Source organism: Hemitrygon akajei, chromosome 10, assembly GCF_048418815.1.
Source record: "Hemitrygon akajei chromosome 10, sHemAka1.3, whole genome shotgun sequence".
Lineage (NCBI taxonomy): Eukaryota > Metazoa > Chordata > Chondrichthyes > Myliobatiformes > Dasyatidae > Hemitrygon > Hemitrygon akajei.
In genome coordinates this window covers 97,896,249-97,923,805 of record NC_133133.1, presented here as the reverse complement: position 1 = coordinate 97,923,805, position 27,557 = coordinate 97,896,249, and the positions used below count along the sequence as shown (strand labels likewise).

The 27,557-nt window shown below is 42.3% G+C and overlaps 1 protein-coding gene across 2 annotated transcripts in view; it reads right to left on the bottom strand.

Moving 5' to 3' along the window:
• Positions 1 to 26,942, bottom strand: part of LOC140734554 (adapter SH3BGRL-like) — an 85,612-nt gene extending 58,670 nt beyond the window's left edge. Inside the window, exon 1 of one of the 2 annotated variants that reach the window (XM_073058683.1) lies at positions 26,757 to 26,942. In XM_073058683.1, the coding sequence (XP_072914784.1) occupies positions 26,757 to 26,801 (45 nt within the window). In that variant the 5' untranslated portion in view covers positions 26,802 to 26,942. The remainder of the gene's footprint in view (positions 1 to 26,756) is intronic. The other variant, XM_073058684.1, reaches the window with a different exon arrangement.
• Between the last annotated feature and the right edge of the window lie 615 nt (positions 26,943 to 27,557).

Sequence of the window (27,557 nt, the reverse complement as noted above, 5' to 3'; positions counted from 1 at the left end):
TGGCAAAATTAAGGTCCGAGAATCAGTCCTCTGGTTCTAGAAAAACATTTGTTGTTAGTCAGGAAATTAAATTGGTCCTTCCATTTAGTGAAACGGAAGTAGAGAAATATTTTCAACATTTTGAAACTGTTGCTCTGATTTCAGAGGGGCCGAAAGAGAAATAGTCAGTGTTATTACAGAGTGTAATTAAAGACAAAGCACAACAAGTTTATACAGCTTTAACTGCTGAGCAAGCACTTGATTATGATATTGTGAAACTGCATGTATTAAAGGCGTATGAGCTAGTTCCGGAAGCATATAGAGAAAGATACAGAAATTTGAAGAAATCCGTGGAAAAAACTTATGTGGAATCTGCCTACGATAAAGCTGTGTATTTTGAGAGATGGGTTTCCTCTAAAAATGTAAATAGGTACTATAATAAATTGAAAGAGCTGATTTTAATGGAGGAATTTAAAAGGAGCATCCCTGTTGAAGTAAGGACTGTTAAATGTGAGAGACACTGCTACATTGCAGGACTCTGCTAAATTAGCTGATGAGTATGCTTTAATCCACAAGAATAAATTTCCTCAGGGCAGAACATTTAAAAGGAAAAATAACACAGAGAATCAAGGTAAACCAGAAATTAAATCAGAAGTTAGTGAGAAAGGTAAGGAGGAAGGAAAACCTGTGAAGGAAAGACAGTTTGGTCTCATTTGTAATTATTGTAAGAAACCTGGTCACGTAATAGCTAACTGTTTCTGATTGAAAAAGGAAGCAGTCCCAGATGCTTGGGTGCAACATTCCTAAACACCTGTAAATTCACAGGGTTTGATAAACACAAATGAAGCTTTGTTAGAGTCTGACCAAGTTAAGAAGGGATATGATCATTATATAACTGAAGGATTTGTATCCTTGAAAGAGGAATCCACTCCAGTGCCAATAAAAATCCTTAGGGATACTGGAGCTTCTCAATCACTGTTGTTAGGCAGTGTGTTAAAGTTTAATGATGAGTCTGATACTGGTGAGGTAAACGATATACGAGGTGTTGGGTGTGGTCTTATGCCTGTACATTTGCATAAAATAAATTTAAGGTCAGGATTAGTTACAGGACTTGTTAAAGTAGGACTGCAACCTAGCTTACCTGTGAATGATATTTCTTTATTGTTAGGAAATGACATGGCAGGTGGACAAGTTTTTCCTAAAGTGCATTTGACAATAAAGTCAGAGGAACCACAGATGGATTCTAACACAGATTCCTCTTGTGTTGTAACTCGAGCTATGGCTAAAAAGTTTGATGTGCAGAATGAGGTTGTTACCCATGACTGTTCAACTCAGGATTCGAGTTTTGAGGATGTGTCAGAAACTTTCTTACCTTCATTGTTTGAACAAGATTCTTGGAGTAAGTCTGACCATGAAGATTTGTCTTGGTCTCGGAAGGAGATGATAGCGGAGCAGAGTAGAGACCCTGAGATTATCAAATTAAAAGAACAAGCTCTTCTGGATAGTGAAATTGATAAGGTGCCAGTAGGATATTATTTTGAGAAAGGAGTATTGATGAGGAAGTGGAGACCACCTACAATTCCTGCAAGTGATGAATAGAATATTGTTCACCAGGTAGTTGTTCCTAAAGTTTATCAAAATTAGATTTTAACTTTAGCCCATAGTGTGCCCTTGGGCGAACATCAAGGAGTAAGGAAAACTGTGGACAAGATTTTAAAACATTTTTACTGGCCTGGTTTGAGGAAAGATGTGGTGATGTTTTGCAGAATGTGTCATACTTGCCAAATTGTGGGTAAACCTAATCAAGTTACTCCAGTGGCTCCACTGCAATCTATTCCAGCATTCGGTGAACCATTTTCCAAAATTATTATAGATTGTCTAGGACCATTACCAAAAACAAAAACTAGTTATCAGTACTTGCTGATTATCATGTGCACTGTGTCTAGGTTTCCAGAGACAGTACCCCTTAGGAATATAACGACCAAAACTGTAACAAAGGTTCTTGTAAAATTCTTTACAACACACACAAAATGCTGGTGGGACACAGCAGGCCAGACAGCATCTATAAGGAGAAGCACTGTCGATGTTTCGGGCTGAGACCCTTCATCAGGACTCTTTACTTATTTATTTACTTATTTTACTTTACTTATTTTGAGTTGCTTAAGGAAATACAATCTGATCAAGGCAGTAATTTTATATCTGGATTGTTTCAACAGATAGTTTATAAATTGGGAGCTAAGCAGATTACTTCGTCTGCATATCATCCAGAATCACAAGGCGCCTTGGAGAGGTTTCATTCTACCCTCAAGACTATGATTAGGACATATTGTGTGGAAAGTAAAAATGATTGGGATGAGGGTATATACTTGTATTTATTTGCAGTAAGGGAGTCGGTACAGAAATCATTAGGTTTCAGTCCATTTGAACTTGTATTTGGGCATAGAGTTAGAGGACATTTGGCCTTATTAAAAGAACAATGGATTAATAAAGAAGTACACACTAATTTGCTGGACTATGTTTTAAAATTTAAAGACAGATTGTAGTTTAGCCAGGGAAAATTTGAAATCGGCTCAGGAGAAAATGAAAACCTGGTACGATAAAGAAGCTAGGATGAGGACATTTAAGCCTGGAGATAAGGTGCTGGTTCTTTTCCCAGTGCAAATGAATCCTTTACAAGCTAAATTTCATGGTCCTTATGAAATTATGTCTAAAATTAATGATGTGGATTACGTGATAAAAACTCCAGATCATAGAAGGCCAACACAACTTTGCCATATAAATATCATAAAACCATATTATGAGAAACAGTCTGCTACTATGACTGTTGTGGTCAATAATAATGAGTCTGATCTCACTAGGATCATAATGGATGATTCATCTGAAACTCATTCTAAACTCAACATTGTTTCTGTTAGATTACCAAACTCAACCATTCTGGAAAATATTGATGAGAAAATAGCACATTTACAGCCAGAACAGAAGCAGCAGATGAAGCAATTAATTTTTAAATATAAAGATTTATTTCCAGACATCCCTAGAAGGGCCACAGTAGCTTCACATGTTGTAGATGTTGGAGAAGCCAAACCCAAAAGAAAATCCATATAGGATGAACATAGAAAAATGTGAACTTTCTGAGAAAGAATTTAAATATATGTTAGAGAATAATATTATTCAACCTTCTAACTTGAATTGGAGTTCACCTTATGTTATGGTGCCTAAGTCAGAGGGTAGTACTAGGTTTTGTACGGACTACAGAAAGATGAATGCTGTAATGAAAACAGATGCATATCCAATTCCTAGAGTAAATGATTATGTAGATAAAGTTGGAAAAGCAAAGTTCCTTACAAAGATTGATTTATTGAAAGGGAATTGGTGTGTTCCATTAACAGATAGAGGTAGAGAGATTTCTGCATTTGTAACTCCATCTGGGTTATATGAATATAATGTTCTTCCATTTGGGATGAAGAATGCCCCAGGTACTTTCCAGCGGATGATTAACTCTGTGATTCAGGGATTAAAAGATACAGATGCTTATATTGACGATTTGGTTACAGGAAATGATACTTGGGAAGCACACATTACTGCGGTGCAGAAACTATTTGAAAGGCTTTCAAAAGCTAACTTAACTATTAACTTAGTTGAAAGTGAATTTGGGTGTGCCACTGACTTACCTTAGTTATGTTGTAGGTCCGGGCTTGGTTAAAGAAAATGGTTAAGAAAATAAATCAAACTCCAATTTAGTAACAAAGGTTTAATGTTACAGGAGTACAATATTTTGATAACTCATATTAAAGGCAAAGATAATGTGATTGCTGATTGTCTATCTCGATGTTGAATGTACAATGTAATTTTTTATGGAGTGATATTTTAACATTTGTAACACTCCTACGTACAGTAAGTTGTAAGATGCTTTATGATAATACTATGTATACTGTGCATGTTGTAAATTTTATACATTTGTATTTTTCTTTTGTAAATAGTTAATTGTTAAAATTTTGTTCATGACAGCCCAAAATATTTTTTTTGGATGGAGGTGTTACATACCCCGTGGGTCACATGACCATGATGTAATTGAGGCTCTGCTGGGCATGGTGTAATAGTCTTGTAATGGTGGAATGATGTAATTTTCCTGCCAGTGAGAGGTCATGTGATAGCCTCTTTCAACAGGGTATAAAAGGAGAACCTGTCCCTGTGACGCAGATCAGTTCGAGGCTTAAGTCATCAGTCACTCCGTTCTGCTGCGTATTTGATGTTATGACGCAGTTTCGTTTTAAAAGTCGAGTTTTAATTTCTACTGTTAAGAATTGTTGTGCTGGCAGTTCTGAAAATCACTGCTAGTTAAAGTACAGTCAGAGAGTGAAGAATTATCAAAGTTCAGAAAACCCGAAGGATCGAGAAAAGCTGGTGTGGTTGGCGGCGAAACAGGTTCGACCTTATTTGATCCTCATTCGGAAGGAATTAGTAACCTGCAATCCAAGATAGTTCCTGCATTGCTAAAAGGGCAGAAAGAAAGGTCAGTGCCGTTAAGCCATTTTATTTCCTTCATCATAAATCCTTCGGGCAAGGCATACTTCGGCTGGGATCAGCAGTAACGTCATGCAAGAGAATTTATTACTTCAAGGAAAGTCTCCCCTAACTGACTGTGTAAATCATTTTGACTTTTTGCATCTGCTACTTTAAAGAACTGAGTTTGCATTTCTCGTTTTAAGAACCATTCGAGCTGCCGTATAACAGTCGACTTCCGGTTAAGTTAGTCGTTCGTTTACTTTTGAGGTTTTTTTTGAGCAGTGTTTAATAAATGTTTTATTTGTTATAAAAACCTGTCTCAATTCTATATTCATTGTTGCCATATCATAACAACACAAAATTATGAGGGGTATAGTTATAGTAAATACAAGCAAGTTTTTCCACTGACGTTGAGTAGGATTACAATTAGAGATCATGGATTCAGGGTGAAAGGTGAAAAGATTAAAGGGAATATGAGGGGAAACTTCTTCACTCAGAAGGATGTGAGAGTGTGGAAGGAGTTGCCAGTGTAAATGGTGCATGTGAGCTTGATTTCAACTTTGAAGAGAAGTTTGGATAAGTACATGGATAGTAGAGAGATGGAGGGCTATGGTCTGGGTGCAGGTCAATGGGGCTAGGCAGTTTAAGTGTTTGGCACAGACTAGTTGGGCCAAAGGGCCTGTTTCAGTGCTGTACTTTTCATTGATTCTAAGAGTCCAAACACTCACAAAGGGCTTTATTATGATAATAGGCTTTCTGTAGCATCTGCACCTGCACTCTGGCAGAAAGCTATAGAGTAGGTGCTGCAGGACTGTCCAGGCAGTCAGTGTCACCAGCAAGGATGACAAGGAACATCAGTGTTAAAAAGGTTAGAAGATAATGGGGTCAGTTCACAATGAGACAAGTGTGAATTCTTTATACTAAGCATCACTTACAATACACACACAAAATGTTGGAGGAACTCAGCAAGCCAAGCAATAGACAATTGACAGTAGGTGCAGGAGTAGGCCATTCGGCCCTTCTAGCCAGCACCACCATTCACTGTGATCATGGCTGATCATACACAATCAGTACCCCGTTCCTGCCCTCTCCCCATATCCCTTGACCCTTCTATCTATAAGAGCTCTATCTAATTCTCTCCTGAATGCATCCAGAGACTTGGCCTCCACTGCCTTCTGGGGCAGAGCATTCCACATATCCACCACTCTCTGGGTGAAAAAGTTTTTCCGCATCTCTGTTCTAAATGGCCTACCCCTTATTCTTAAACTGTGGCCTCTAGTTCTGGACTCACCCAACAGCGGGAACATGCTTCCTGCCTCTAGCGTGTCCAATCCTTTAATAATCTTATATGTTTCAATCAGATCCTCTCTCATCCTTCTAAATTCCAGTGTATACAAGCCCAGTCGCTCCAATCTTTCAACATATGACAGTCCCGCCATTCCGGGAATTAACCTTGTGAACCTACGCTGAACTCCCTCAATAGCAAGAATGTCCTTCCTCAAATTTGGAGACCAAAACTGCACACAATACTCCAGGTGGGGTCTCACCAGGGCCCTGTACAGCTGCAGAAGGACCTCTTTACTCCTATACTCAAATCCTCTTGTTATAAAGACCAGCATGCCATTAGCTTTCTTCACTGCCTGCTGTACCTGCATGCTTGCTTTCATTGACTGATGTACAGGAACACCTAGATCTCGTTGTACTTCCCCTTTTCCTAACTTGACTCCATTTAGATAGTAATCTGCCTTCCTGTTCTTGCCACCAAAGTGGATAACCTCACATTTATCCACATTAAACTGCATCTGCCATACATTTGCCCACTCACCCAACCTGTCCAAGTCACCCTGCATTTTCATAACATCCTCCTGACATTTCACACTGCCACCCAGCTTTGTGTCATCAGCAAATTTGCTAATGTTACTTTTAATCCCTTCATCTAAATCATTAATGTATATTGTAAACAGCTGCGGTCCCAGCACCGAACCTTGCGGTACCCCACTGGTCATAGCCTGCCATTCCGAAAGGGACCCGTTAATCGCTACTCTTTGTTTCCTGACAGACAGCCAATTTTCAATCCATGTCAGTACTCTGCCCCCAATACCATGTGCCCTAATTTTGCCCACTAATCTCCTATGTGGGACTTCATCAAAAGCTTTCTGGAAGTCCAGGTACACTACATCCACTGGCTCTCCCTTGTCCATTTTCATAGTTACATCCTCAAAAACTCCAGAAGATTAGTCAAGCATGATTTTCCCTTCATAAATCCATGCTGACTCGGACTGATCCTTCTACTGCTATCCAAATGTGTCGTAATTTCCTCTTTTATAATTGACTTCAGCATCTTTCCCACCACTGACGTCAGGCTAACCGGTCTATAATTCCCTGTTTTCTCTCTCCCTCCTTTCTTGAAAAGTGGGACAACATTAGCCACCCTCCAATCAGCAGGAACTGTTCCTGAATCTATAGAACATTGGAAAATGATTACCAATGCGTCCACGATTTCTAGAGCCAACTCTTTAAGTACCCTGGGATACAGACCATCAGGTCCCAGGGACTTATCAGCCTTCAGACTCAACAGTCTATCCAACACCGTTTCTTGTCTAATATAAATTTCCTTCAGTTCATCCTTTACCCTAGTTCCTTTGGCCACTATTACATCTGGGAGATTGTTTGCAAGCAGCATCCATGGAAAAGAGATGTCCTGTCTTCAACCCTCCTCCTCTTCATGGACATCCCGCTCTGGTCTTCTGCCTGCTCTGGATCTCTTTATTGCTAATTGCCGATGGGTCATCAACCGTCTCAACTTCACCACACCGTGTTCCAATTCCAACCTCAGTCCTTCCAAACGCTTTGCTCTCCGCTCCCTCCGCACCAATCCCAACCTCACTATAAAACCCGCTGATAAGGCAGGTGCTGTTGTAGTCTGGCAAACTGACCTCTAGCTGGCCGAGGCAAAGCGACAACTCTCTGATACCTCCTCTTATTTACCCCTGGATCAGGACCCCACTAAGGAAAACCAGGCCACTGTCTCCTATACCATCACCAACCTTATCAGCTCTGGGGATCTTCCATCCACTGCCACCAACCTCATAGTTCCCACACCCCACAGTTCCCGTTTCTACCTCCTACCCAAGATCCACAAACCTGCCTGTCCAGGTAGACCCATTGTCTCAGCTTGCTCCTGCCCCACCGAACTCATTTCTGCATACCTTGACACTGTTTTATCCCCCCCTTGTTCAATCCCTTCCCACCTATATTCGTGACACTTCTCACGCTTTGAATTTTTTCAATGATTTTAAGTTCCCTCACCCCCACCGCCTTATTTTCATCATGGATGTCCAGTCCCTATATACCTCCATCCCCCACCAGAAAGGTCTCAAAGCTCTCTGCTTCTTTTTGGATTCCAGACCTAACCAATTTCCCTCTACCACCACTCTCCTCCGTCTAGCGGAATTAGTTCTTACTCTCAATAATTTCTCCTTTGGCTCCTCCCACTTCATCCAAACCAAAGCTGTAACCATGGGCACCCGCATGGGTCCCAGTTATGCCTGCCTTTTTGTTGGCTTTGTGGAACAGTCCACGTTCAAAGCCTATACGGGTATCCGTCCCCCTTTTCCTTCGCTACATCGACAACTGCATTGGCGCTGCCTCCTGCACGCGTGCTGAGCTCATTGACTTCATTAACTTTTCCTCCAACTTTCACCCTGCCCTCAAATTTACCTGGTCCATTTTTGACTCCTCCCTCTCCTTTCTTGATCTTTCTGTCTCCATCTCTGGAGACAGCTTATCTACTGATATCTACTATAAGCCTACAGACTCTCACAGCTACCTGGACTATTCCTCTTCCCGCCCTGTCTCTTGCAAAAATGCTATCCCCTTCTCACAATTCCTCCACCTCTGCTGCTCTCAGGATGAGGCTTTTCATTCCAGGATGAAGGAGATGTCTTCCTTTTTTAAACAAAGGGGCTTCCCTTCTTCCACCATCAACTCTGCTCTCAAAGGCATCTCTCCCATTTCCCGCACATCTGCCCTCACCCCATCCACCCGCCACCCCACTCGGGATAGGGTTCCCCTTGTCCTCACCGACCACCCCACCAGCCTCCAGGTCCAACGTATAATTCTCCGTAACTTCCGCCACCTCCAACGGGATCCCACTACCAAGCACATCTTTCCCTCCCCCAGTCTTTCTGCTCTCCACAGGGATCACTCCCTACGCGACTCCCTTGTCCATTCGTCCCCCCATCCCTTCCCACCGATCTCCCTCCTGGCACTTATCCTTGTAAGCGGAATAAGTGCTACACCTGCCCTTACGCTTCCTCCCTCACCACCATTCAGGGCCCCAGACAGTCCTTCCAGGTGAGGCGACACTTCACCTGTGAGTCAGCTGGTGTGGTATACTGCGTCCGGTGCTCCCGGTGTGGCCTTTTATATATTGGTGAGACCCGACGCAGACTGGGAGACCGTTTCGCGGAACATCTATGCTCGGTCCGCCAGAAAAAGCAGGAACTCCCAGTGGCCACACATTTTAATTCCACGTCCCATTCCCATTCTGATATGTCTATCCATGGCCTCCTCTATTGTCAAAATGAATCCAAACTCAGGTTAGAGGAACAACACCTTATATACCGGCTGGGTAGCCTCCAACCTGATGGCATGATCATTGACTTCTCTAACTTCCATTAATGCCCCTCCTCCCCTTCTTACCCCATCCCTGAAATATTTAGTTGTTTCCCCCCTCCTCTTTTTTCCCTCTCTTTCTGCCCATCACTCTGCCTGTTCTCCATCTCCCTCTGGTGCTCCCCTCCCCCTTTCTTTCTCCCTAGGCCTCCCATCCCATGATCCTTTCACTTCTCCAGTTCTGTATCCCTTTTGCCAATCACCTTTCCAGCTCTCAGCTTCACCCCATCCCCTCCAATCTTCTCCTATCATTTCGCATTTTCCCCTCCTCCTCCTACTTTCAAATCTCTTACGATCTTTCCTTTCAGTTAGTCCTCCCCAACCTCACTACTACTGTTAGGTGGCCTGTACACAACTCCCACCAGCGTTTTCTGCCCCTTAGTGTTATGCAGTTCTACTCATATTGATTCCACATTCTCCAGGCTAATGTCCTTCCTTTCTTTTGTGTTAATCTCCTCTCTAACCAGCAATGCTAACCCACCTCCTTTTCTTTCCTGTCTACCCCTCCTGAATATTGAATATCCCTGGATGTTGAGCTCCCATCCTTGGTCACCCTGGAGCCATGTCTCTGTGATCCCAACTATATCATATTCATTAATAACTATCAGCACATTCAATTCATCCACCTTGTTACGAATGTTCCTCGCATTGACACACAAAGCCTTCAGGCTTGTTTTTACAACACTCTTAGCCTTTATACAATTATGTCAAAAAGTGGCCCTTTTTGCTTTTTGCCCTGGATTTGCCTGCCTGCCACTTTTACTTTTCACCTTACTACTTTTTGCTTCTACCCTCATTTTACACCCCTCTGTCTCTCTGCACTTGTTCCCATCCCCCTGCCACATTAGTTTAAATGCTCCTGAACAGCAGTAGCAAACGCTCCCCCTAGGACATTGGTTCCAGTCCAGCCCAGGTGCAGACCGTCCTGTTTATACCGGTTCCACCTCCCCCAGAACTGGTTCCAATGCCCCAGAAATTTGAATTCCTCCCCCTTGTACCATTTTTCAAGCCACGTATTCATCTGAAATATCCTCCTATTTCTACTCTGACTAGCACGTGGCACTGGTAATAATCCAGAGATTATTACCTTTGTGGTCCTACTTTTTAGTTTATCTCATAACTCCCTAAATTCACCTTGTAGGACCTCATCCCGTTTTTTACCTATATTGTTGGTACCTATGTGCACCACGACCACTGGCTGTTCACCCTCCCATTCCAGAATGTCCTGCAGCCGCTCAGAGATATCCTTGACCCTTGCACCAGGGAGGCAACATACCATCCTGGAGTCTCTTTTGCGGCCGCAGAAACGCCTATCTATTCCCCTTACAATTGAATCCCCTATCACTATAGCTCTCCCACTCCTTTTCCTTCCCTCCTGTGCCGCAGAGCCACCCATGGTGCAATGAACTCGGCTGCTGCTGCCTTGCCCTGATGAGACATCTCCCCTAACGGTATCCAAAACAGTATATATGTTTAGGAGGGAGATGACCTCAGGGGACTCCTGCACTACCTGCCTACTGCTACGCTGTCTAGTGGCCACCCCTTCCCTTTCTGCCTGTGTAGCCTTTACCTGCGGTGGCCAACTCACTGAACGTGCTATTCACGACTTTCTCAGCATCGCAGATGCTCCAGTATGAATCCAATCGCAGCTCCAGACGCTCAATGCGGTCTGCCAGAAACTGCAGTTGGACACACTTCCTGCACACATAGTCATCAAGGACTGGAAGTATCCCTGATTTCCCACATGCTGCAGGATGAACAAACCACGGGGCCGATCTCAGCTGCCATGATCTACCCAATACTTGCCTCAACTTTTGAAACTTTCTCCTTTGAAAGGAACTTACCCGGCCTTACCTCACTTGGAGTGAAGCTGATCCTCAGCCTCTTGAGTCAAAGCCTCAAATCTCCACTCCTTCACTAGCCCACTCACCCACTGGCCACTTTCCACAGGCCGCTCCGCTTGAGGTAACCCTCTATTTATTTGTTTGAGCTTTTCAAACTGCTTGGTCACCTGACGTCGATTGCCCAATCAGCTGCTTTCTGCTGAGTCTGAGCTATTCAAATCTTGATTGTCTAATCAACGGCGTTCTGCAAATCTTGATTGACTTGATTGCACAGTCCAACTGCCAAAACTGCCAGAATCTCTTGAGTCAAGGCCTCAAATCTCCACTCCTTCACTGGCCCACTCACTCACTGGCCGCTTTTTTTTGTGTGTGTTTCTATGTAAAAGAGTACAGTTGATGTTTTAGGCTGAGATCCTTCAGCAGGACTGGAGAAAAAAAGATGAGGAACCAGAGTACGACACTGATCTGGAGTGTTGGCAGAGGGAGAGACACTGAAGCAGATGAACTGTTTACTATCTTTTGATAAGGAATGTACAAAATTAAAGGAAAACCAATAAACATTAGGCCAAAAGGGCCATTAACTAAAACTCTCAAATGGAGACATTAATACAACAGTGTATGTGTGATGCTTTTATAGCCTTTCTAAAACCTGTCCTACCATACAGCATTCACCAACCCTCCCTCCTGCCTCACCGTGCCCAGGTATGCCTGGCCAAGTTAGAAAACATTTCAGTTTACATTTTGGGCAATATTTCAATTGACTTGAATTATGAACTGAAATAACAAATATAGGCAATTTCAAAAATTTGGTGTGTTATAGGGACCTGTCATGGTGATTTTCATGACCAGTAGCCCAGAATACATAATATTAACCTGAAAGCATTCAGGAAGCAAAATCTTTGTTGTCCAGTGTAATCTGACATATGCTGAAATAAAAGTGAGGACTGTGTGTTAGTTTAAGCTGCTTATGGAAACCACAAACCAGTATAGTGAAGTTTGCCATCCATATTCACAATGAAATTAACTGGAGTCAGACAGATTTATGAAGTAAACAAACCAAAAAGAGTAAACGTTCCAAATTATAAGAACTTGAGTTATTTCAGATCCAGGATTTTCTGCAGAATTGGGAAAATCTGCAGACATATTTTAAAATGCAGAGAAAGAGGGATGGGGAAGAGAGGAGGGAGGTCCTACATCAAATGGGAGATGAAAGACAGCACACGCAAGATATAAAAAGATAGTAATGTGGCAAGAAACAAGGTGCAATGGGAAGGTGCAACATCCAAAGTTAGACAGGAAGATTCCCAAACTGCTGAATTATTCTAATGAAGGTTATAACCTGCTTGGTCAGAAGATGCTGAAATTGAGCTTCTTTGCATCACAATGAACTAGACTCATTACCCCAGGCTTCCAGCATCACTCTTTGTCCATCCCTTGTATGTGCCTGACTCACCTGCAACCAGCCAGCCAGACAGCAAGGTCTGAAAGGGGCTGAAGTTTCAGGCAGCTCTCCTGTAACATTCTGACTGGCAGAGATGGTAAAACTGTTCAGGATAATTTTAAGTCTTAATACTTCAAAATATCACAATTGAAATGATTTTAAGAAGTGTTGTGACGTTAGTTAAAACACTTGTTATTAAAAATAATGAATGGAAGCAAACAATTTTGCAATATAAAAAAATAATTTGCCTTTGCCCGTCCCCCCATCTGCAGGGCTGGAATCACTGGAGCTTTGAATGCAGTCCTTAAGCCATCAGATATGAGATAGGAGAGTGATCCCAGCAAAACAAAAGCCCCACTGCTGTACTACACTGAGGAACATGGTGACACGTTTGACTTCTCAGATCAACTTGCAGACTCTCAATGCAAGTACAGGAGTTCTGTTTGATTGGTTGAATTCTTAATTTTCAAGCACTTTCAATGTGGCCAAGCATGGTGCAAACTCCTGTAAAAGACACATCCTCTCCTTAAAACAAAACAAATTGGATCACTTACAGCAGCTTTATGCAGATGTCACAAGCAGAGTAAGTAGGAGGTGGTGTCTAAGAGTGCTGTCAGCCAAGTAGAGGTCAGTCCTTCAGATTCCAACAACACCACCCTTGTCTGCATGCTTGATGATGAGGTTGGGAGTGGGTCTGGTGCAGAGTGGAGGGTGTGCATTCAGAGGGAGTGAGGTTAGAATATGCAAGAGGGAAGTTGAGAGTTGTTGTTACATCTGCAATTATACTTTTCTTTCTTTAGCACACAACAAATTGCAATGCTCTTCACAAGGATACAGAAGCTTCCTATTACATCCTTCAGTAACACAACTGGGAAAGGCTGCTGAAATAACCAAGCATTTTAAACATATGACCCCATGCAGCAAGAAAGTGAATTTGGAAACAAAAGGAGACCCACATTTATAGAACAACACACACAAAATGCTGGTGGAACACAGCAGGCCAGGCAGCATCTATAAGGATCTGTTGACGTTTCAGGCCGAGACCCTTCATCAGGTTTTCCCAATGATTTATCTTTATTTTCCTGCAATGCTTCAAAATCAAATTTTTCTTTCAGAGTTTGCATACAATGCGTAGAAAGCAGAAATGCAACCAATTTTTTGTGGCCTTTAACTTCAGGTCCTCTCCCTCAATCTCCACCAATCACCAGGGATAAAAACAAATGAGGTTTACTCGAGAGGAACTGTGCCTCATATCTGACTGTTCCAAAGCTCTCTCACCAGAGCTTCTCTTCATCTCAAAGCCAGTACATCACACACAAACTCTGAAATTAACCAGCTAGCTCATCATCATTCAACTACGGGATAGAGATATTTGATCTACCAATTACTATTTTCCTACAGGGATAGAATATGTAGGAATCTAAAGTCAACAGTAATCTGCAGATACTATTCAAAAACAAATAAAAACTGCTGTTGCAGGAAATCATAAGACAAAAATGTAGAAAATGTAGACACAAGAGAAATAGAGCTACCTGACCCAATTAGTGTTTTGGACCTGTTCTGCTTTTATTCCATTAGTTATAATCAGACAATGGCATCAGCATTCTTCCATGTTTAATTTAAACTGTCATTCATAGTTATTTGCTAGTTTTGAAGCTCTATCATGTATAAAAGCACTGGAAAGGTAAAGCTGGCTGAAAAACTCAGCATATTGCATTACCCCTGTGAAATGTTTGATGATTTGAAATTTCGCCAGTCAAGTCCTGGCTAACTACATCCAGAAAGTAATTTTCCACCCCTTAATAAGGAGGAAATCAGGGCCAAGAGAAGCAAAAAGTTGGCCTCTTTTCAGGAAATGATTCAGAGTATTCTCACAGAATCTGCACAAACTGAGCTCTCTGCAAGCATAGAGGGCAGAACATGAGGGAACAAGCTGTGTTCTACATTCCCTTGCTGCTTCGAGCTTATATTTCACACAGCAGCCTCTGAAAAATTGGGAAGAAAACTTATAACCCTTGAAACAACAGGATAAGGGATGGAACTGGCAACATTACCATACCAGTAAAGCTGGACTAAATAATCTGGAAGCAAGACTCAAGTCCTATGATGAAAATAGAGAAACAGTATGGCCTTAAATTTGGTTACTTGATTGCTTTACTAAGTTTGGAATAAATCTAAGAGAAGATGTGATGAAACTAACAGATTGGTTACTTTCTTCACTGTTGTCATTTCAAGGAGATCCCCAACACCCTCACTCACTGCACATTGCTTCTGACTCCCAGCTCTCAATATTATTGATTTGTACCTTCCATGCAAACTGCTCCCACCTAAGCTCTCTTAACTCCTACCTCCCCTGTACTGTAAAGATCAGCTTTAGTACAAGTGACCCATTCATACAAAAGTAAACTTAGAACAAGAGATCTTAAATTGAGTTTACTATTTGGCACTGGCTACCAATATTTTTCTCGGCAACAAGTGCCAATCTCTGCCTCCTTAGACCAAAGACTCATTGCAACTTCAATAACATAGTCAAGCTTTGTCAAGTGTATGGCATTCTTCGAGATATCACACCAATTGATTTCCTCTTCGACCAGCGTCCTCTCTCCTGCTTTGAAAGATGACCACACAGTAGGAAACCTGAATTCAGTGCCCATTATCCAGACTTTCTAGACATGAATCTCAAAGTTATGACAACAATTCCTATCAAAATAGGCCAAAGAACATAAGCTAGAAAGAGCTCTGTGGTATGTGTATCCTTCATAAAGCCAGTAAACACTACAGACATCGCACCTCTCCTGGAAGTTCCAGGAGTCTCTTGCATATTGATAGCAGCTCCCTGACGCCTGCAAATTATATACAATATCCTGGAAAGTGATTTTTGTGGGGAGGGGGAGAGAGAGGGGGGTAGCGGGGTGTAGAGGGGGGTGGTAGAGGGTGGGTGGGGGATAGAGGGGGGTAGACTTTTCTATTGCCCATGGTCGGTTAAAGGACTGGAAAAGACATGTTAAGGTGAGTTTAACAGGTGCCATTCATTCATTAGCTTAGCTAACGTTATTTAACGTTACTAGCTGGCTAGCTGATATGGAGCTACTCTATTGATGTCCTACGTGATGAGGCCAAACTCCCTGTAGACTAGCTTAAAATCATAATAGAATAAAAAAACTCCATGATAATATAAGTACATATTTTAATGTCACATTTTCTGCATAAGACAATATAAATAAGGATACACCTTATGCTTTTATTTCTTTTAGGAAGTCCATAATCCAGGAAGTCCTGGATTATGTCTCAACTAACCTTGAAGGACTGGTGCCAAACTACAAAAGTTTGCCAGTTGATGAGTTCTGGGGGAAGCTGTCCAAAGTAAAATCTGTGAGCACAAGGCAGTTGAGATTCAAAGAGCTCTGCCAATTGATGAAGCTGCCTTTGGTGCTGCCAAATTCTAATTGTGATGCAGAAAGGGCATTCAGCATGGTGTGTCACATTGAGACAGAATTCAGAAGTCAGCTGTCTCACAAAACACTTGTGAATCTGATGTCTTGCAAAATTAACAAATTCATTGACACAAACTGCTATAGGATTGAGACTTCCGGCAAAATGCTCAAATCTGCCGAGCAAGCCACATCACAGTACAAGGAAAGTTTGAAAAAGAAATAGAAAAGCTATTTGTATTAGCATTTAGTTATTAGCATTGAAACTGCCAACAAAATACTCAACAAAGAATACATATAGACACACACACACACACACACCCCCACCGGTCAAAATTTCTGTTACTGTGAATAGCTAAGCCAGTAAAAGACGACCTAATTTCCAAAAGGCATAAAGTTAAAGATGACACATTTCTTTAATATTTTAACCAAGATTACTTTCTTATTTTCATCTTTTACAGTTTCAAAATAACAAAAAAGGAAAAGGGCCCGAAGCAGAAGTTTGGGCACCCTGCATGGTCAGTACTTATAATACCCCCTATGGCAAGTATCACAGCTTGTAAACACTTTCTATAGCCAGCTAAGAGTCTTTCAGTTCTTGTTTGGGGGATATTCATCCATTCTTCCTTAAAAAAGACTTCTAGTTCTGTGAGATTCTTGGGCCGTCTTGCATCCACTGCTCTTTTAAGGTCTATCCACAGATTTTTGATGATGTTTAGGTCGGGGGACTGTGAGGGCCATGGCAAAACCTTCAGCTTGCGTCTCTTGAGGTAGTCCATTGTGGATTTTGAGGTGTGTTTAGGATCATTATCCTGTTGTAGAAGCCATCCTCTTTTCATCTTCAGCTTTTTTACAGACGGTGTGATGTTTGCTTCAAGAATTTGCTGGGATTTAATTGAATCATTCTTCCCTCTACCAGTGAGATGCTCCCCGTGCCACTGGATGCAACACAAGCCCAAAGCATGATCGATCCACCCCTGTGCTTAATAGTTGGAGAGGTGTTCTTTTCATGAAATTCTGCGCCCTTTTTTCTCCAAACATACCTTTGCTCATTGCGGCCAAGAAGTTCTATTTTAACTTCATCAGTCCACTGGACTTGTTTCCAAAATGCATCAGACTTGCTTAGTTGTTCCTTTGCAAACTTCTGATGCTGAATTTTGTGGTGAGGACGCAGGAAAGGTTTTCTTCTGATGACTCTTCCACAAAGGTCATATTTGTGCATGTGTCACTGCACAGTAGAACAGTGCACCACCACTCCAGAGTCTGCTAAATCTTCCTGAAGGTCTTTTGCAGTCAAACAGGTGCTTTGATTTGCCTTTCTAGCAATCCTACAAGCAGTTCTCTCAGAAAGTTTTCTTAGTCTTCCAGACCTCAACTTGACCTCCACCGTTTCTGTTAACTGCCATTTCTTAATTACATTACAAACTGAGGAAATTGCAACCTGGAAACATTCCGCTATCTTCTTATAGCCTTCTCCTGCTTTGTGGGCATCATTTATATTAATTTTCAGAGTGCTAGGCAGCTGCTTAGGGGAGCCCATGGCTGCTGATTGTTGGGACATTGGGACAAGGTTTGAGGAGTCAGGGTATTTATAAAGCTTTGAAATTTGCATTACCTGGCCTTTCCTAACAATGATTGTGGACAAGCCATAACCCTAACAAGCTAATTAAGGTCTGAGACCTTGGTAAAAGTTATCTGAGAGCTCAAATCTCTTGGGGTGCCCAAACTTTTGCATGGCGCTCTTTTCCTTTTTTTCACTCTAAAATTGTACAAACAAAAATAATACACTAACCTTGCTTAAAATGTTGAAAAGAATGTTTCATCTTTAACTTCATGACTTTTGGAGATCAGTTCATCTTCTGCTCACTTACCTATTCACAGTAACAGAAATTTAGACCGGGGTGCACAAGCTTTTGAATGCCACTGTATATGTGTGTGTACAGTCCTTATCCGCAGATTCCGCATGTGTGAATTCAACCAACTGCGGATCGAGAAAACCTGGAAGTGCTCTTTCATCACTTGTTCAAGCATTATTTGCCTCGCGTCTCGTTCGTGCACTACTTTGCACGAACGAAAATAACTCCTAAAAAGCAATTCAATGGTCAAAGCAATTCCTCAAAGGCTAAGAGCTATCTCTCACCGAGAAAGTAGAAATATTAGATCTTTTGAAAAGTGGCATGTCACTTTCTGAAGTGGGCCACAAGGTCGGTAAGAACGAATCGAGCATTCCCACAATAAAGCGGAAAGAAGCTGAAATTCATGGAAGTTTAAGTGCTGCCCCTACAACAGCCAAAATGGTCTCTCTGGTTCGTGATAAAGTGCTTGCAAAGACTGAGAAAGCATTAAGTGTGTGGCTAGAGGACATGTCACAGAAGCATATCCCTGTTGATGGCCAAATTATACATGAAAAAGCTCTTAGTCTGTATGAGCACTACTGTGATGGGGTCGATGAGAGCGAAAGAAAGAATTTAAGGCTAGTAAGGGATGGCTGGCTGGCTATGTAAAGCGCGACAGCCTCAAGAACGTAAAGATCACGGGAGAATCGGCATTGGCTAATGCTGAGGCCGCAGCAACATTCCCAGAGGAGCTCCAGAATCTCATAGAAGAGAAAGGCTACCTTCCAGAGCAAGTCTTCAATTGTGATGAAACGGCCTTGTTCTGGGAGAAGATGCCCAATCGTACCTACATCCATAAGAGTGCCCAGCAGGCCCCGGGGTTCAAGGCCTGGAAAAATCGCCTTACTCTGATGCTGTGTGGCAACGCAGCTGGTCACATGATCAAGCCAGGACTCGTCTACCGAGCAGAAAAGCCCCAGGCCCTTAAGAACAAAAACAAGAATTGCCTATTTTCTGGCAACACAACACGAAGGCTTGGGCGACGGCAATCTTGTTCTTGGAATGGTTCCACCAATGCTTCATTCTTGAAGTGAAGAAATACCTTGAAGAGAAGGGGCTGCCATTCCAGGCTCTCCTCATAATTGACAATGCTCCCAGCCATCCCCAATCTCTCTGCTTTGCCGACGATAATGTGGAAGTGATGTTCCTACCTCCTAACACCATGTCACTGCTGCAGCCACTTGATCAAGGCATCATCAAGGTGACTTACACCTGCCTCACCTTCGGGAGGATTCGTGCTGCCCTTGATGTAACCCTGACTGCAGCATCATGGATTTATGGAAGAAATTCACAATTGCTGAATGCTGCAAGGGAAGTTGGTAGGGAAGGCTTCTCTAACATGATTGAGAACAACGTCGAGGAACACATAGAAGAGCATAGAAAAACCCTTACCAACGAGGAACTCGAAGATCTACTGAAAACCTCTACAGAAGATGATGATGATGATGAAGAAGATTTAGAGGAGGCAGAGCCATCAATTTGGACAGCTGAAAAATTTACAGCAGTTTTTCACCAGGTGCAAGTGTTAAAGGATATGATCCTCAACTATGATCCTTCGATGGAACGAAGCCTCCGTGTCGCCTGAGGGATAACAACATGCCTGCAACCACTGCAAGATTTGTTTGATGATGCAAAGAAAAAGAAGAGATAGCTTCCTATAACAACGTTTCTGACTAAAGCATCTGCAATTCTGAAGTCTCGACATACAACGCTTGAAGATCCTCAGCCCTCAACCTCCACAGTTCCTGACTTTAGTATTATTGAACCTCCTCCAAAGCGTCCTTATTCCCTAAACAAGACAGTGTAACAACTACTGTACAGGTATTACAAGCTTTACTTGTCGTTTGATCATTGCTCGCCTCGCGTCTCATTTGTTCGCTGCTTGCGTTGTGAGTGGGATGAATCTGCAGTCTTTTTTTCTTGTCAATAAGACAGTGTAACAACTATTTGCATGGCATTTCCATTGTATTAGGTGTTATAAGTAATCTAGAGATGATTTAAAGTATATGGGAGGACATGCATAGGTTATATGCAAATATTACACCACTTTATATAACGGTCTTCAGCATCTGCGAATTTTGGTATCCGTGGGGGGTCCCGGAACCAATCACTCACAGATAAGGAGGGCCGACTGTATCACACACACACACACACACACACACACACACACACGTTAATATGTTAATAGTTTCAATATGTGATCAAATAAATTGTTGTGTTCTTTCATAATCAAATGTCCCGTATACATACACTTAGAAGTTGACTGGGTTGGAGGGGGGGGGGGGGGGGATATGGGGTTGAGGGGGCGGGGGTGGTGGTGCTACCTCCCTGAAATGAGTTTTTGCAGGGTGGGATATCTGACACTATTAATCCCCTAGACTAAGCATCCAGTGTCTTCAAGCAAGATCTGAGCATGTTTATTTCAGACTCACCCTTGTGTGGGTTCACACTGTTAGGAGGAATCAGGCTCAGTCAGATGAACAAGGAATTAACTCCATACAAAAGGTTCCTGGTTTTGCTGGAGTTCCACTGACTCTGCACTATATACTGTATCTGTCCTTACAGATGGAAAAGGGCAATGTTATCATAGTCATGGAGGATTTCAATATGCAGGTAGATTGGGAAGATCAGATTGGTGCTGGATCCGAAGAGAAAGAATTTGTAGATTGCCTATGAGATGGCTTCTTAGAGCAGCTTGTGGTTGAGCCTACTAGGGGAAAGACAATTCTGGAATGGGTGCAACATGGAGGAACTCAGCAGGCCAGGCAGCATCTATGGAAAAAAGTACAGTTGAAATTTTGGGCCGAAACCCATCGACTGGAATAAGCATTTTGTAATGAGCTAGATTTGATTAAGGAGCTTAAGGTAAAGGAACCCTTAGGAGTTGGAGATCATAATAATGAAGGAATTCACCATGCAGATTGAAAGGAAGAAGCTAAAGTCAAAGACAGCAAAAAAAAAGAGGATATATAAGCAAAATCTCATGAGAAGTTAGAGAATTGGGAAAGTTTAAAAACCAACTGAAGGCAACTAAAAAGAGCCATGAGGAGAGAAAATATAAAATATGAAGGTAAGCTAACCAATAATATGAAAGAGGATACAAAATATTTTTCCAGATATATAAAGAGAGAAAGAGAGGTGGGAGTGGATATCAGACTGCTAGAAAATGAAATGGAGAGATAGTAATGGCAGATGAACTTAATAAGTATTTTACATCTCTTCATTGTGGAAGATATTAGCAGTATGCCAGAACTTAGAGTGTGTCTGGGAGCAGAAGTGAGTATAGTTGCTATTACTAAGGAGAAGGTGCATCTGAAGCCGACAGGTCTAAAGGTACAGTAGATCAGTCACCTGGACCAGATGACTACACCTAATGGAAAGAGGTACGTAGAGGAGGCCGCACTGAGAGCTCGGGATATAGCAGTTTGATTTCACCGGGGTTGAAATGGGACATCACATTGTTTCTACACTTAAATCAGTGGGTTTGCCCAGGAGGAAAGAGAGTCGGCGGGATGCTATCTGGCTATTTATAACAATTGTAAGACATCAGCATAAAATGATAGCGAGTCTTAAGAATGAATTCAAAGACCTCAGTCGACACTATTATTCTGAATGAATCACTAATGATGGCTCAGAATAGGGCTACAAAGCTAGAAGATATGAATATCCAGCTAGCCTGTCATCTAATAAAAGTACAGAATTTAGAGGTGGCTTGAAGGGCCTATCGGGAACCTGGTCCCATTATGGTTCGAACCACGTTGAGACGGGGTGATGATCCTACAACAAGGCTCAGAGATGGGGATATCTAGCTGAATGATGAAAATGCAGAAGAGAGTAGGGTGGTTCCACGATCTAATCCTTGAAATGATTGCCTTCTCCCTTGTGTGTCTGAAACAGTGCAGGAAAAGCCAGTAATTACGCATCCCCACACCCACCATGGGAGACACTGGCCTGCAGTTTCTTCCTCTCAAGAAGGGGAGGGAGAGAAGGCTCAGGAATGTGTGGGGGATGGTGGAACAGACACTCTGGTCACAACAGAGCTCAGAGAATTCTCCTCTAAGGAATTAGCAAGTTTATTGGGTAGGTACAGACAAAAGGCTGGGGAGTCTTTGGCCGTGTGGTTATTGAGGATATGGGATGAGGGGGATACCCGAGTCATCCTATCCAACAGAGAGTTGGGTGCTTTAGGAAGCCTATTGTCCCAACATACGATCAATAATGCCCTGAGAACACTATTTGCTTCCCTGAGCATAAGGAACCACTATGGATTCGAGTAACAGCAGCAGTTAAACTTAGGTATCCCACTCTTACTGAACAGAATTCAAAACTCCAAGCGGAGTGGAGCTAGGTAGAGGAGGGACTGAAGTTCTATGCCAGTGGGCCTTTATCACAGAAAACCATAGAAAAGGTACAGATGAGATTTACAAGGATGTTGCCTGGATTGGAGAGCATGCCTTATGAGAATAGGTTGAGTGAACTTGGCCTTTTTCCCTTGGAGGTGTATAAGATAATGAGAGACATTGATCGTGTGGATAGTCAGAGGCTTTTTCCCAGGGCTGAAATGGCTAGAATGAGAGGGCACAGTTTTAAGGTGCTTGGAAGTAGGTAGAGGAGATGTCAGGGGCAACATCATTACGCAGATGGGTGGTAAGTGCTTGGAATGGGCTGCTGGTGACAGTGGTGGAGGCAGATATGATAGCATCTTTTAAGAGCCTTCTGAATAGGTACATGTAGCTTAGAAAAATAGAGGGCAATGGGTAACCTTCGGTAATTTCTAAAATATGTATATGTTCAGCACAGCATCGTGAACCGAAGTGCCTGTATTGTGCTGTAGGTTTTTTATGTTCTAAGTTCTGTGACGAGATGGCATACAGCAAGGAGGTAAAACAGCTGGCAGCTGGTAGAATGGTGTGAGGCCAACAATTTATCTCAATGTGTACAAGAACAAAGAGATGAACGTGGACTTCAGCAAGGTACAAGCCGACCATTCCTCACTGCACAAACAACTCCTTTGTGGAAAGAGTTAGGGGTGCACCTAATGGATTCTCCTACCTGGTCCCTCAATCTCTCTAATCAACAGCCGCATCTCCACTTGTTGAGGTCATTGAGATGAGTGAGGCTCCTCTTCCCCAACATTCTAACCAGTTTTTCGAAGAACACTATCAAGTGTCCTTGATCGGTAGATAGCTCACTCAGTAGTACCACATTCATCTCAGTGTGTGTGCTGATAAATCAGTGGAACTGAACAGTAAACACAGGCACTCTGCAATTAACCTCCCCACACCAGTACCAAGTATGATGAAATAGAAGTATTTCATGAAATAAAAAAGACTGCTGTACATAATTATTTTCATCATCAACATAGTACAAGCTCATTATTTTGTTGTATATTAATGTATCCTATTTTAACGCATCACAAGGTACAGTAAAAAAGCTACAAATTTTTATGCAATTTTAAATGAAAAAACTAATCTGCAGAAATGCAAGCATTTTATTTTTTTCCCCTAGAAAATCAAATCCTTGATGTTTTCAGTGTCACTATTGCTGGATAAACCAAGTAGATTCCATTGTCTCTAAAGTGGCAAACCCACACCATCAAAGTACCATGTTTGGATGAGATTTTAAAGCAGAGTCCTGCTACATCTCATGTCAGTGGCACTATTTATGAAAACCAAGCCTGCTCTCCTGGCTTCCTAGCCAATATTAATCCCTCAATCAACTACATAAAATGCAATTATCTTTTTGCTGTTGACAAGACAAAACATTTGAAGCTTAGTGTGGTCATCTATGCATGGAGCTGAAAGAGATGGGGGAGATCTTAAACAGATCTTTGCCTCTACATTTACTTGAGAAATACACACAGAGTCTATAGAACTGCAGCAAAACCATAGTGAAGTCATGGGTCACATCCTGATTACAGAAAAGGTACTAGCTGTCTCAAGGAAAATTAGGCTGGATAATTCCCCAGGGCTTGACAAGGTGTACCCTCAGAACCCTCAGAGCAGAAATAGCAGGGGCCCTAGGAGAGGTAGTAAAAACATCCTTAATTGCGACCAAGGTGCTGGAGGACTGGAAGATAGCTAATGCTGTTCTGTTGCTCAAGAAAGGCTGTATGAATGTCAGGAAATTATAGGCCAGTGAGCCTGAAGTCAGTGCTGGGAAAGTTACTGGAATTTTGAGGGACTGAATTTGAAAGCAGTGAGGACTGCCGAGCGCATCATTGGAGCCTCCCTGCCCTCTATTGTGGACCTGTACTCTTCCAGGTTGAAGAAGAGGGCGGGGAACATCATAAAGGACTCCTCCCATCCTGCGCATGGACTGTTTGATCTGCTTCCGTCTGGTAGGCGCTTCAGATCCCTCCAGACTAAGACTAATAGGCACTGGAGAAGTTTTTTCCCTACTACGGTCACTTTGCTGAACAGTTAACTGCCGGTTAACTGTCGGCTAACTATTACTTGGATTGCACTACCTGTATGTATAATCTATATTTTCATTTATATTTATCATTATTATTGTTATGAGCAGAGAGACAACATCTGCCGGAAGTAAATTCCTTGTATGTGCATAGGTACTTGGCGATTAAAGTCTGATTCTGATTTGGATAGACATGGCCTCATTAGGGATAGTCAACATGGCTTTGTGTCACAGGTCATGTCTAACCAATCTTACACATTTTTGAGGTTACCAGGAAAGTTTATGAAGGAAAGTCACTGGATGTTGTTTACATGAACTTTGACAAAGTCCGGCTTGGGAGCCTGGCCTAGAAGGTTCAATCACATTGCATTCAGGATGAAGCAGTAAGTTGAATTCAGCATTGACTCAGGGAAGAAGCCAGAGAGTAGTAGTAGATGGTTGCGTCTTACTGGAGGTCTGTGACTAGTGTTATGCCATCTATGTTAATGACTTGGATAATAATGTGGTAAACTGGATCAGCAAATTTGCAAATGACATGAAGATTAGGGGCACAATGAAAAGTGAGGAAAGCTATCAAAGCCTGCAGCTAAATCTGGACCAGCTGTAAAACTGACAGTTGGAATTCAATGCAGACAACTGTGAGATGTTGCACTTTGGGAAGACAAATCAGGGTAGGACTGACATAGTGAACAGTAGGGCACTGGGGAGTGCTGTAGAACAAAGGGATCTAGGAATACAGGTCCATAATTCATTGGAAGTGGTCTCACAGGTAGGTAAGGTTGCAAAGAAAACTTTTGGTATATTGGCTTTTATAAATCAAAGTATTGAGTGCAGGAGTTGAGATGTTTTGTTGAAGTTGTACAAGACTTATTTGAAGTATTGTGTGCAGCTCTGGTTACACACTTATACATGAAATAAATGAGTAAAATGGAAAGAGTACAGAGAAAATTTACAAGGGTCTTGCTGGGACCTGAGGATCTGATTATTACAGTTAGGACTTTATTACTTAGAGCATTTGAGAAAAGGGAAGATTTGATCGAGGTATACAAAATTATGAGAGATATAGATAGGATATATGCAAATAGGCTTTTTTCCACTGATGTTGGGTGAGACTACTAGATGTCATTGGTTAAGGGTGAAAGATGAAGTATTTAAGGGGAACCCAAGGGAAAGTTTCTTCATTCAGAATGTGGTTCCTGCGTGGACTGATGTCAAGATAAGTGGTGGATGTGGGTTTGATGGCAATATTTAAGAGTGGTTTGGTAAGCACATGAATGGAGGGATCCAAGTGTGAGTGATGGGACCAGACAGGGATGAGATGTTTCTGTGTTACAGTGCTCTAGGACTCTCTGTTCAGGGAGTTGTGTCCATGGTATTGGTGCAATTCATGGATTACTCCAAAGGCATCATTCCACGGACCACACCTTCAGCATCTGGCATAGAGATCCCACTCCTGACCTGTTCAAATGTAACAACGAACAACAGCAATATTACAGTGGTTCCCTGACCACGTCCTGATCTCCAAAAGCATGCATTTCTAAAGCCAGCGCTGCTTTGACAGGAATGCACGCACGTCTGTCAATATATAACTTTTGTTGCTATGGGAGATGAGACTTCGCCATTTACTTTGTAAGATTTTGATAATTTAGGTTAAACTGAAATTTAGGGTTCTTACTAATTATAATGCTCTAACAAAAATGAATTCTGATCATTTAGATTAACTGCTCCATGGACAGAGACGAAGGAAATTAACACTGTCAGCTACAGTATAACCTGCGGTCAAATAGCGTCAGATTCGCGCAGAAATACAGGATTAAATCACTAAATACAAAATTCCCCATTATCACCCATCTCCATAAAAGCTTAAATCTGTTTCTTAGTTTACAGACTCTTACTGGGTTTACAATCATCAAGTCAAACTTGACAATAAATCGGAGAATACACAAAAATCACTCAATATAGTCACAACACGCTACTGCAGCGAAACAAAGGCATCGAAAGTACGTAAGTTTGATTAGAAAGAACGATTACCACAGTTGGACTAGAGGTGGCTAGATCGGAATGAACGTATGCGGCGACGTTGAACTTTTGAATTTAGTATTATGGGAACTGTTTTGTTTGTAGCGGTGTCCGTAAATCTGGTGTAGACGCTGAAGACCACCCAGTCTGTGATAGATTCAGCTGCGGGTGCAAGGAATCGTGACCTTCGCGTCCACCAGCTCTGGTTTTGGTGTTTGGAAATGTTTGCGGAGAGTTCCTGGTATCGGGGTGAGCCTGTTTTTCTGTCCGGAGTGGGCAGGTACAGGAGTCACTCCGGTGGGGACGGGTCGAGTTGGAGACCAGCGTTAGTCGTGGTGTTCTCGCGTGCCCCAACCTGCCGATATAACATCAGCTCGGCACCATAAACCCAACTGCGCTGGAGTATAGGGCTACACTCTTCCAAGTTCCATGTTGAAGCAGGGACAAAGCTTCTATTCCACAAAACTAATATAAACTTTAACCAACCAATGAAACTCCTACAACTTTCTGCCCCTCTTTCTGCCCCGTCCAGAAGTCCCGTGATCCTTACCGCTTTGGAGCCAGAGGAAGAGGCGATGTAGACTTTAATCACCATAGTTCAATCTGCAGGGCCAGCAGCGCCGGAATGTTAGGAATGCAGAGTGAGCGAGCGACAGAAGTCAATTCTAAACTCCGCAGCCCCGCTCCGCACCGAGGAAATAACAAGTCTGGAGTAACATTTCTCAGAGATAAATGCTCAAATCCCGGTCAGCAACGCGAGATTTAGGTCTTGTACTCTTACCATTGTAGTTTTACAGCGATTGGATGGGAGGACTTGCACTGAAATTGGGATTAAGTGCCTCGTTCAATGTCTTTCTGGCTGATTTCTGCTGCTGGGTGAACTAATTGGTGAGAACAACCCCTGGGGAGCCAGTTTGTGAATTATGGAGTCATATAGAAACAGTCCTCTCATCCACCCAGTCAGCAACAACCACCTGTTTACACTAAGCCTACCTATTCTTCCTACAGTCATATCAATTCCCCCAGTTTTTAACCTCTCATTGTATCCAGGTAGGACAAAAGAAATAAAACAGAATGCAGAATGGTAGCTGCAGAAAAAGTGCAGTGGGGGTATACCCAGAGTGAGTGGCATGGGAATCAAACCAAGAGTTGTTTCACTCTGCTCCAGTTAGAAAGGTTTCCTCTGTGCATCTTTTAATGAACAAAAGGAGTTACTCATCTGTTACAATGGACGTAGAGCAGTATTGATGCTGAATAGTAACCCCAAAGTTACATGTCTTCGAGGCTGTCCCCAAATTAGCAGGCAATTCTCTCAGGCCCACTTTACATAGAGGTATAACTTTGGTTCTCC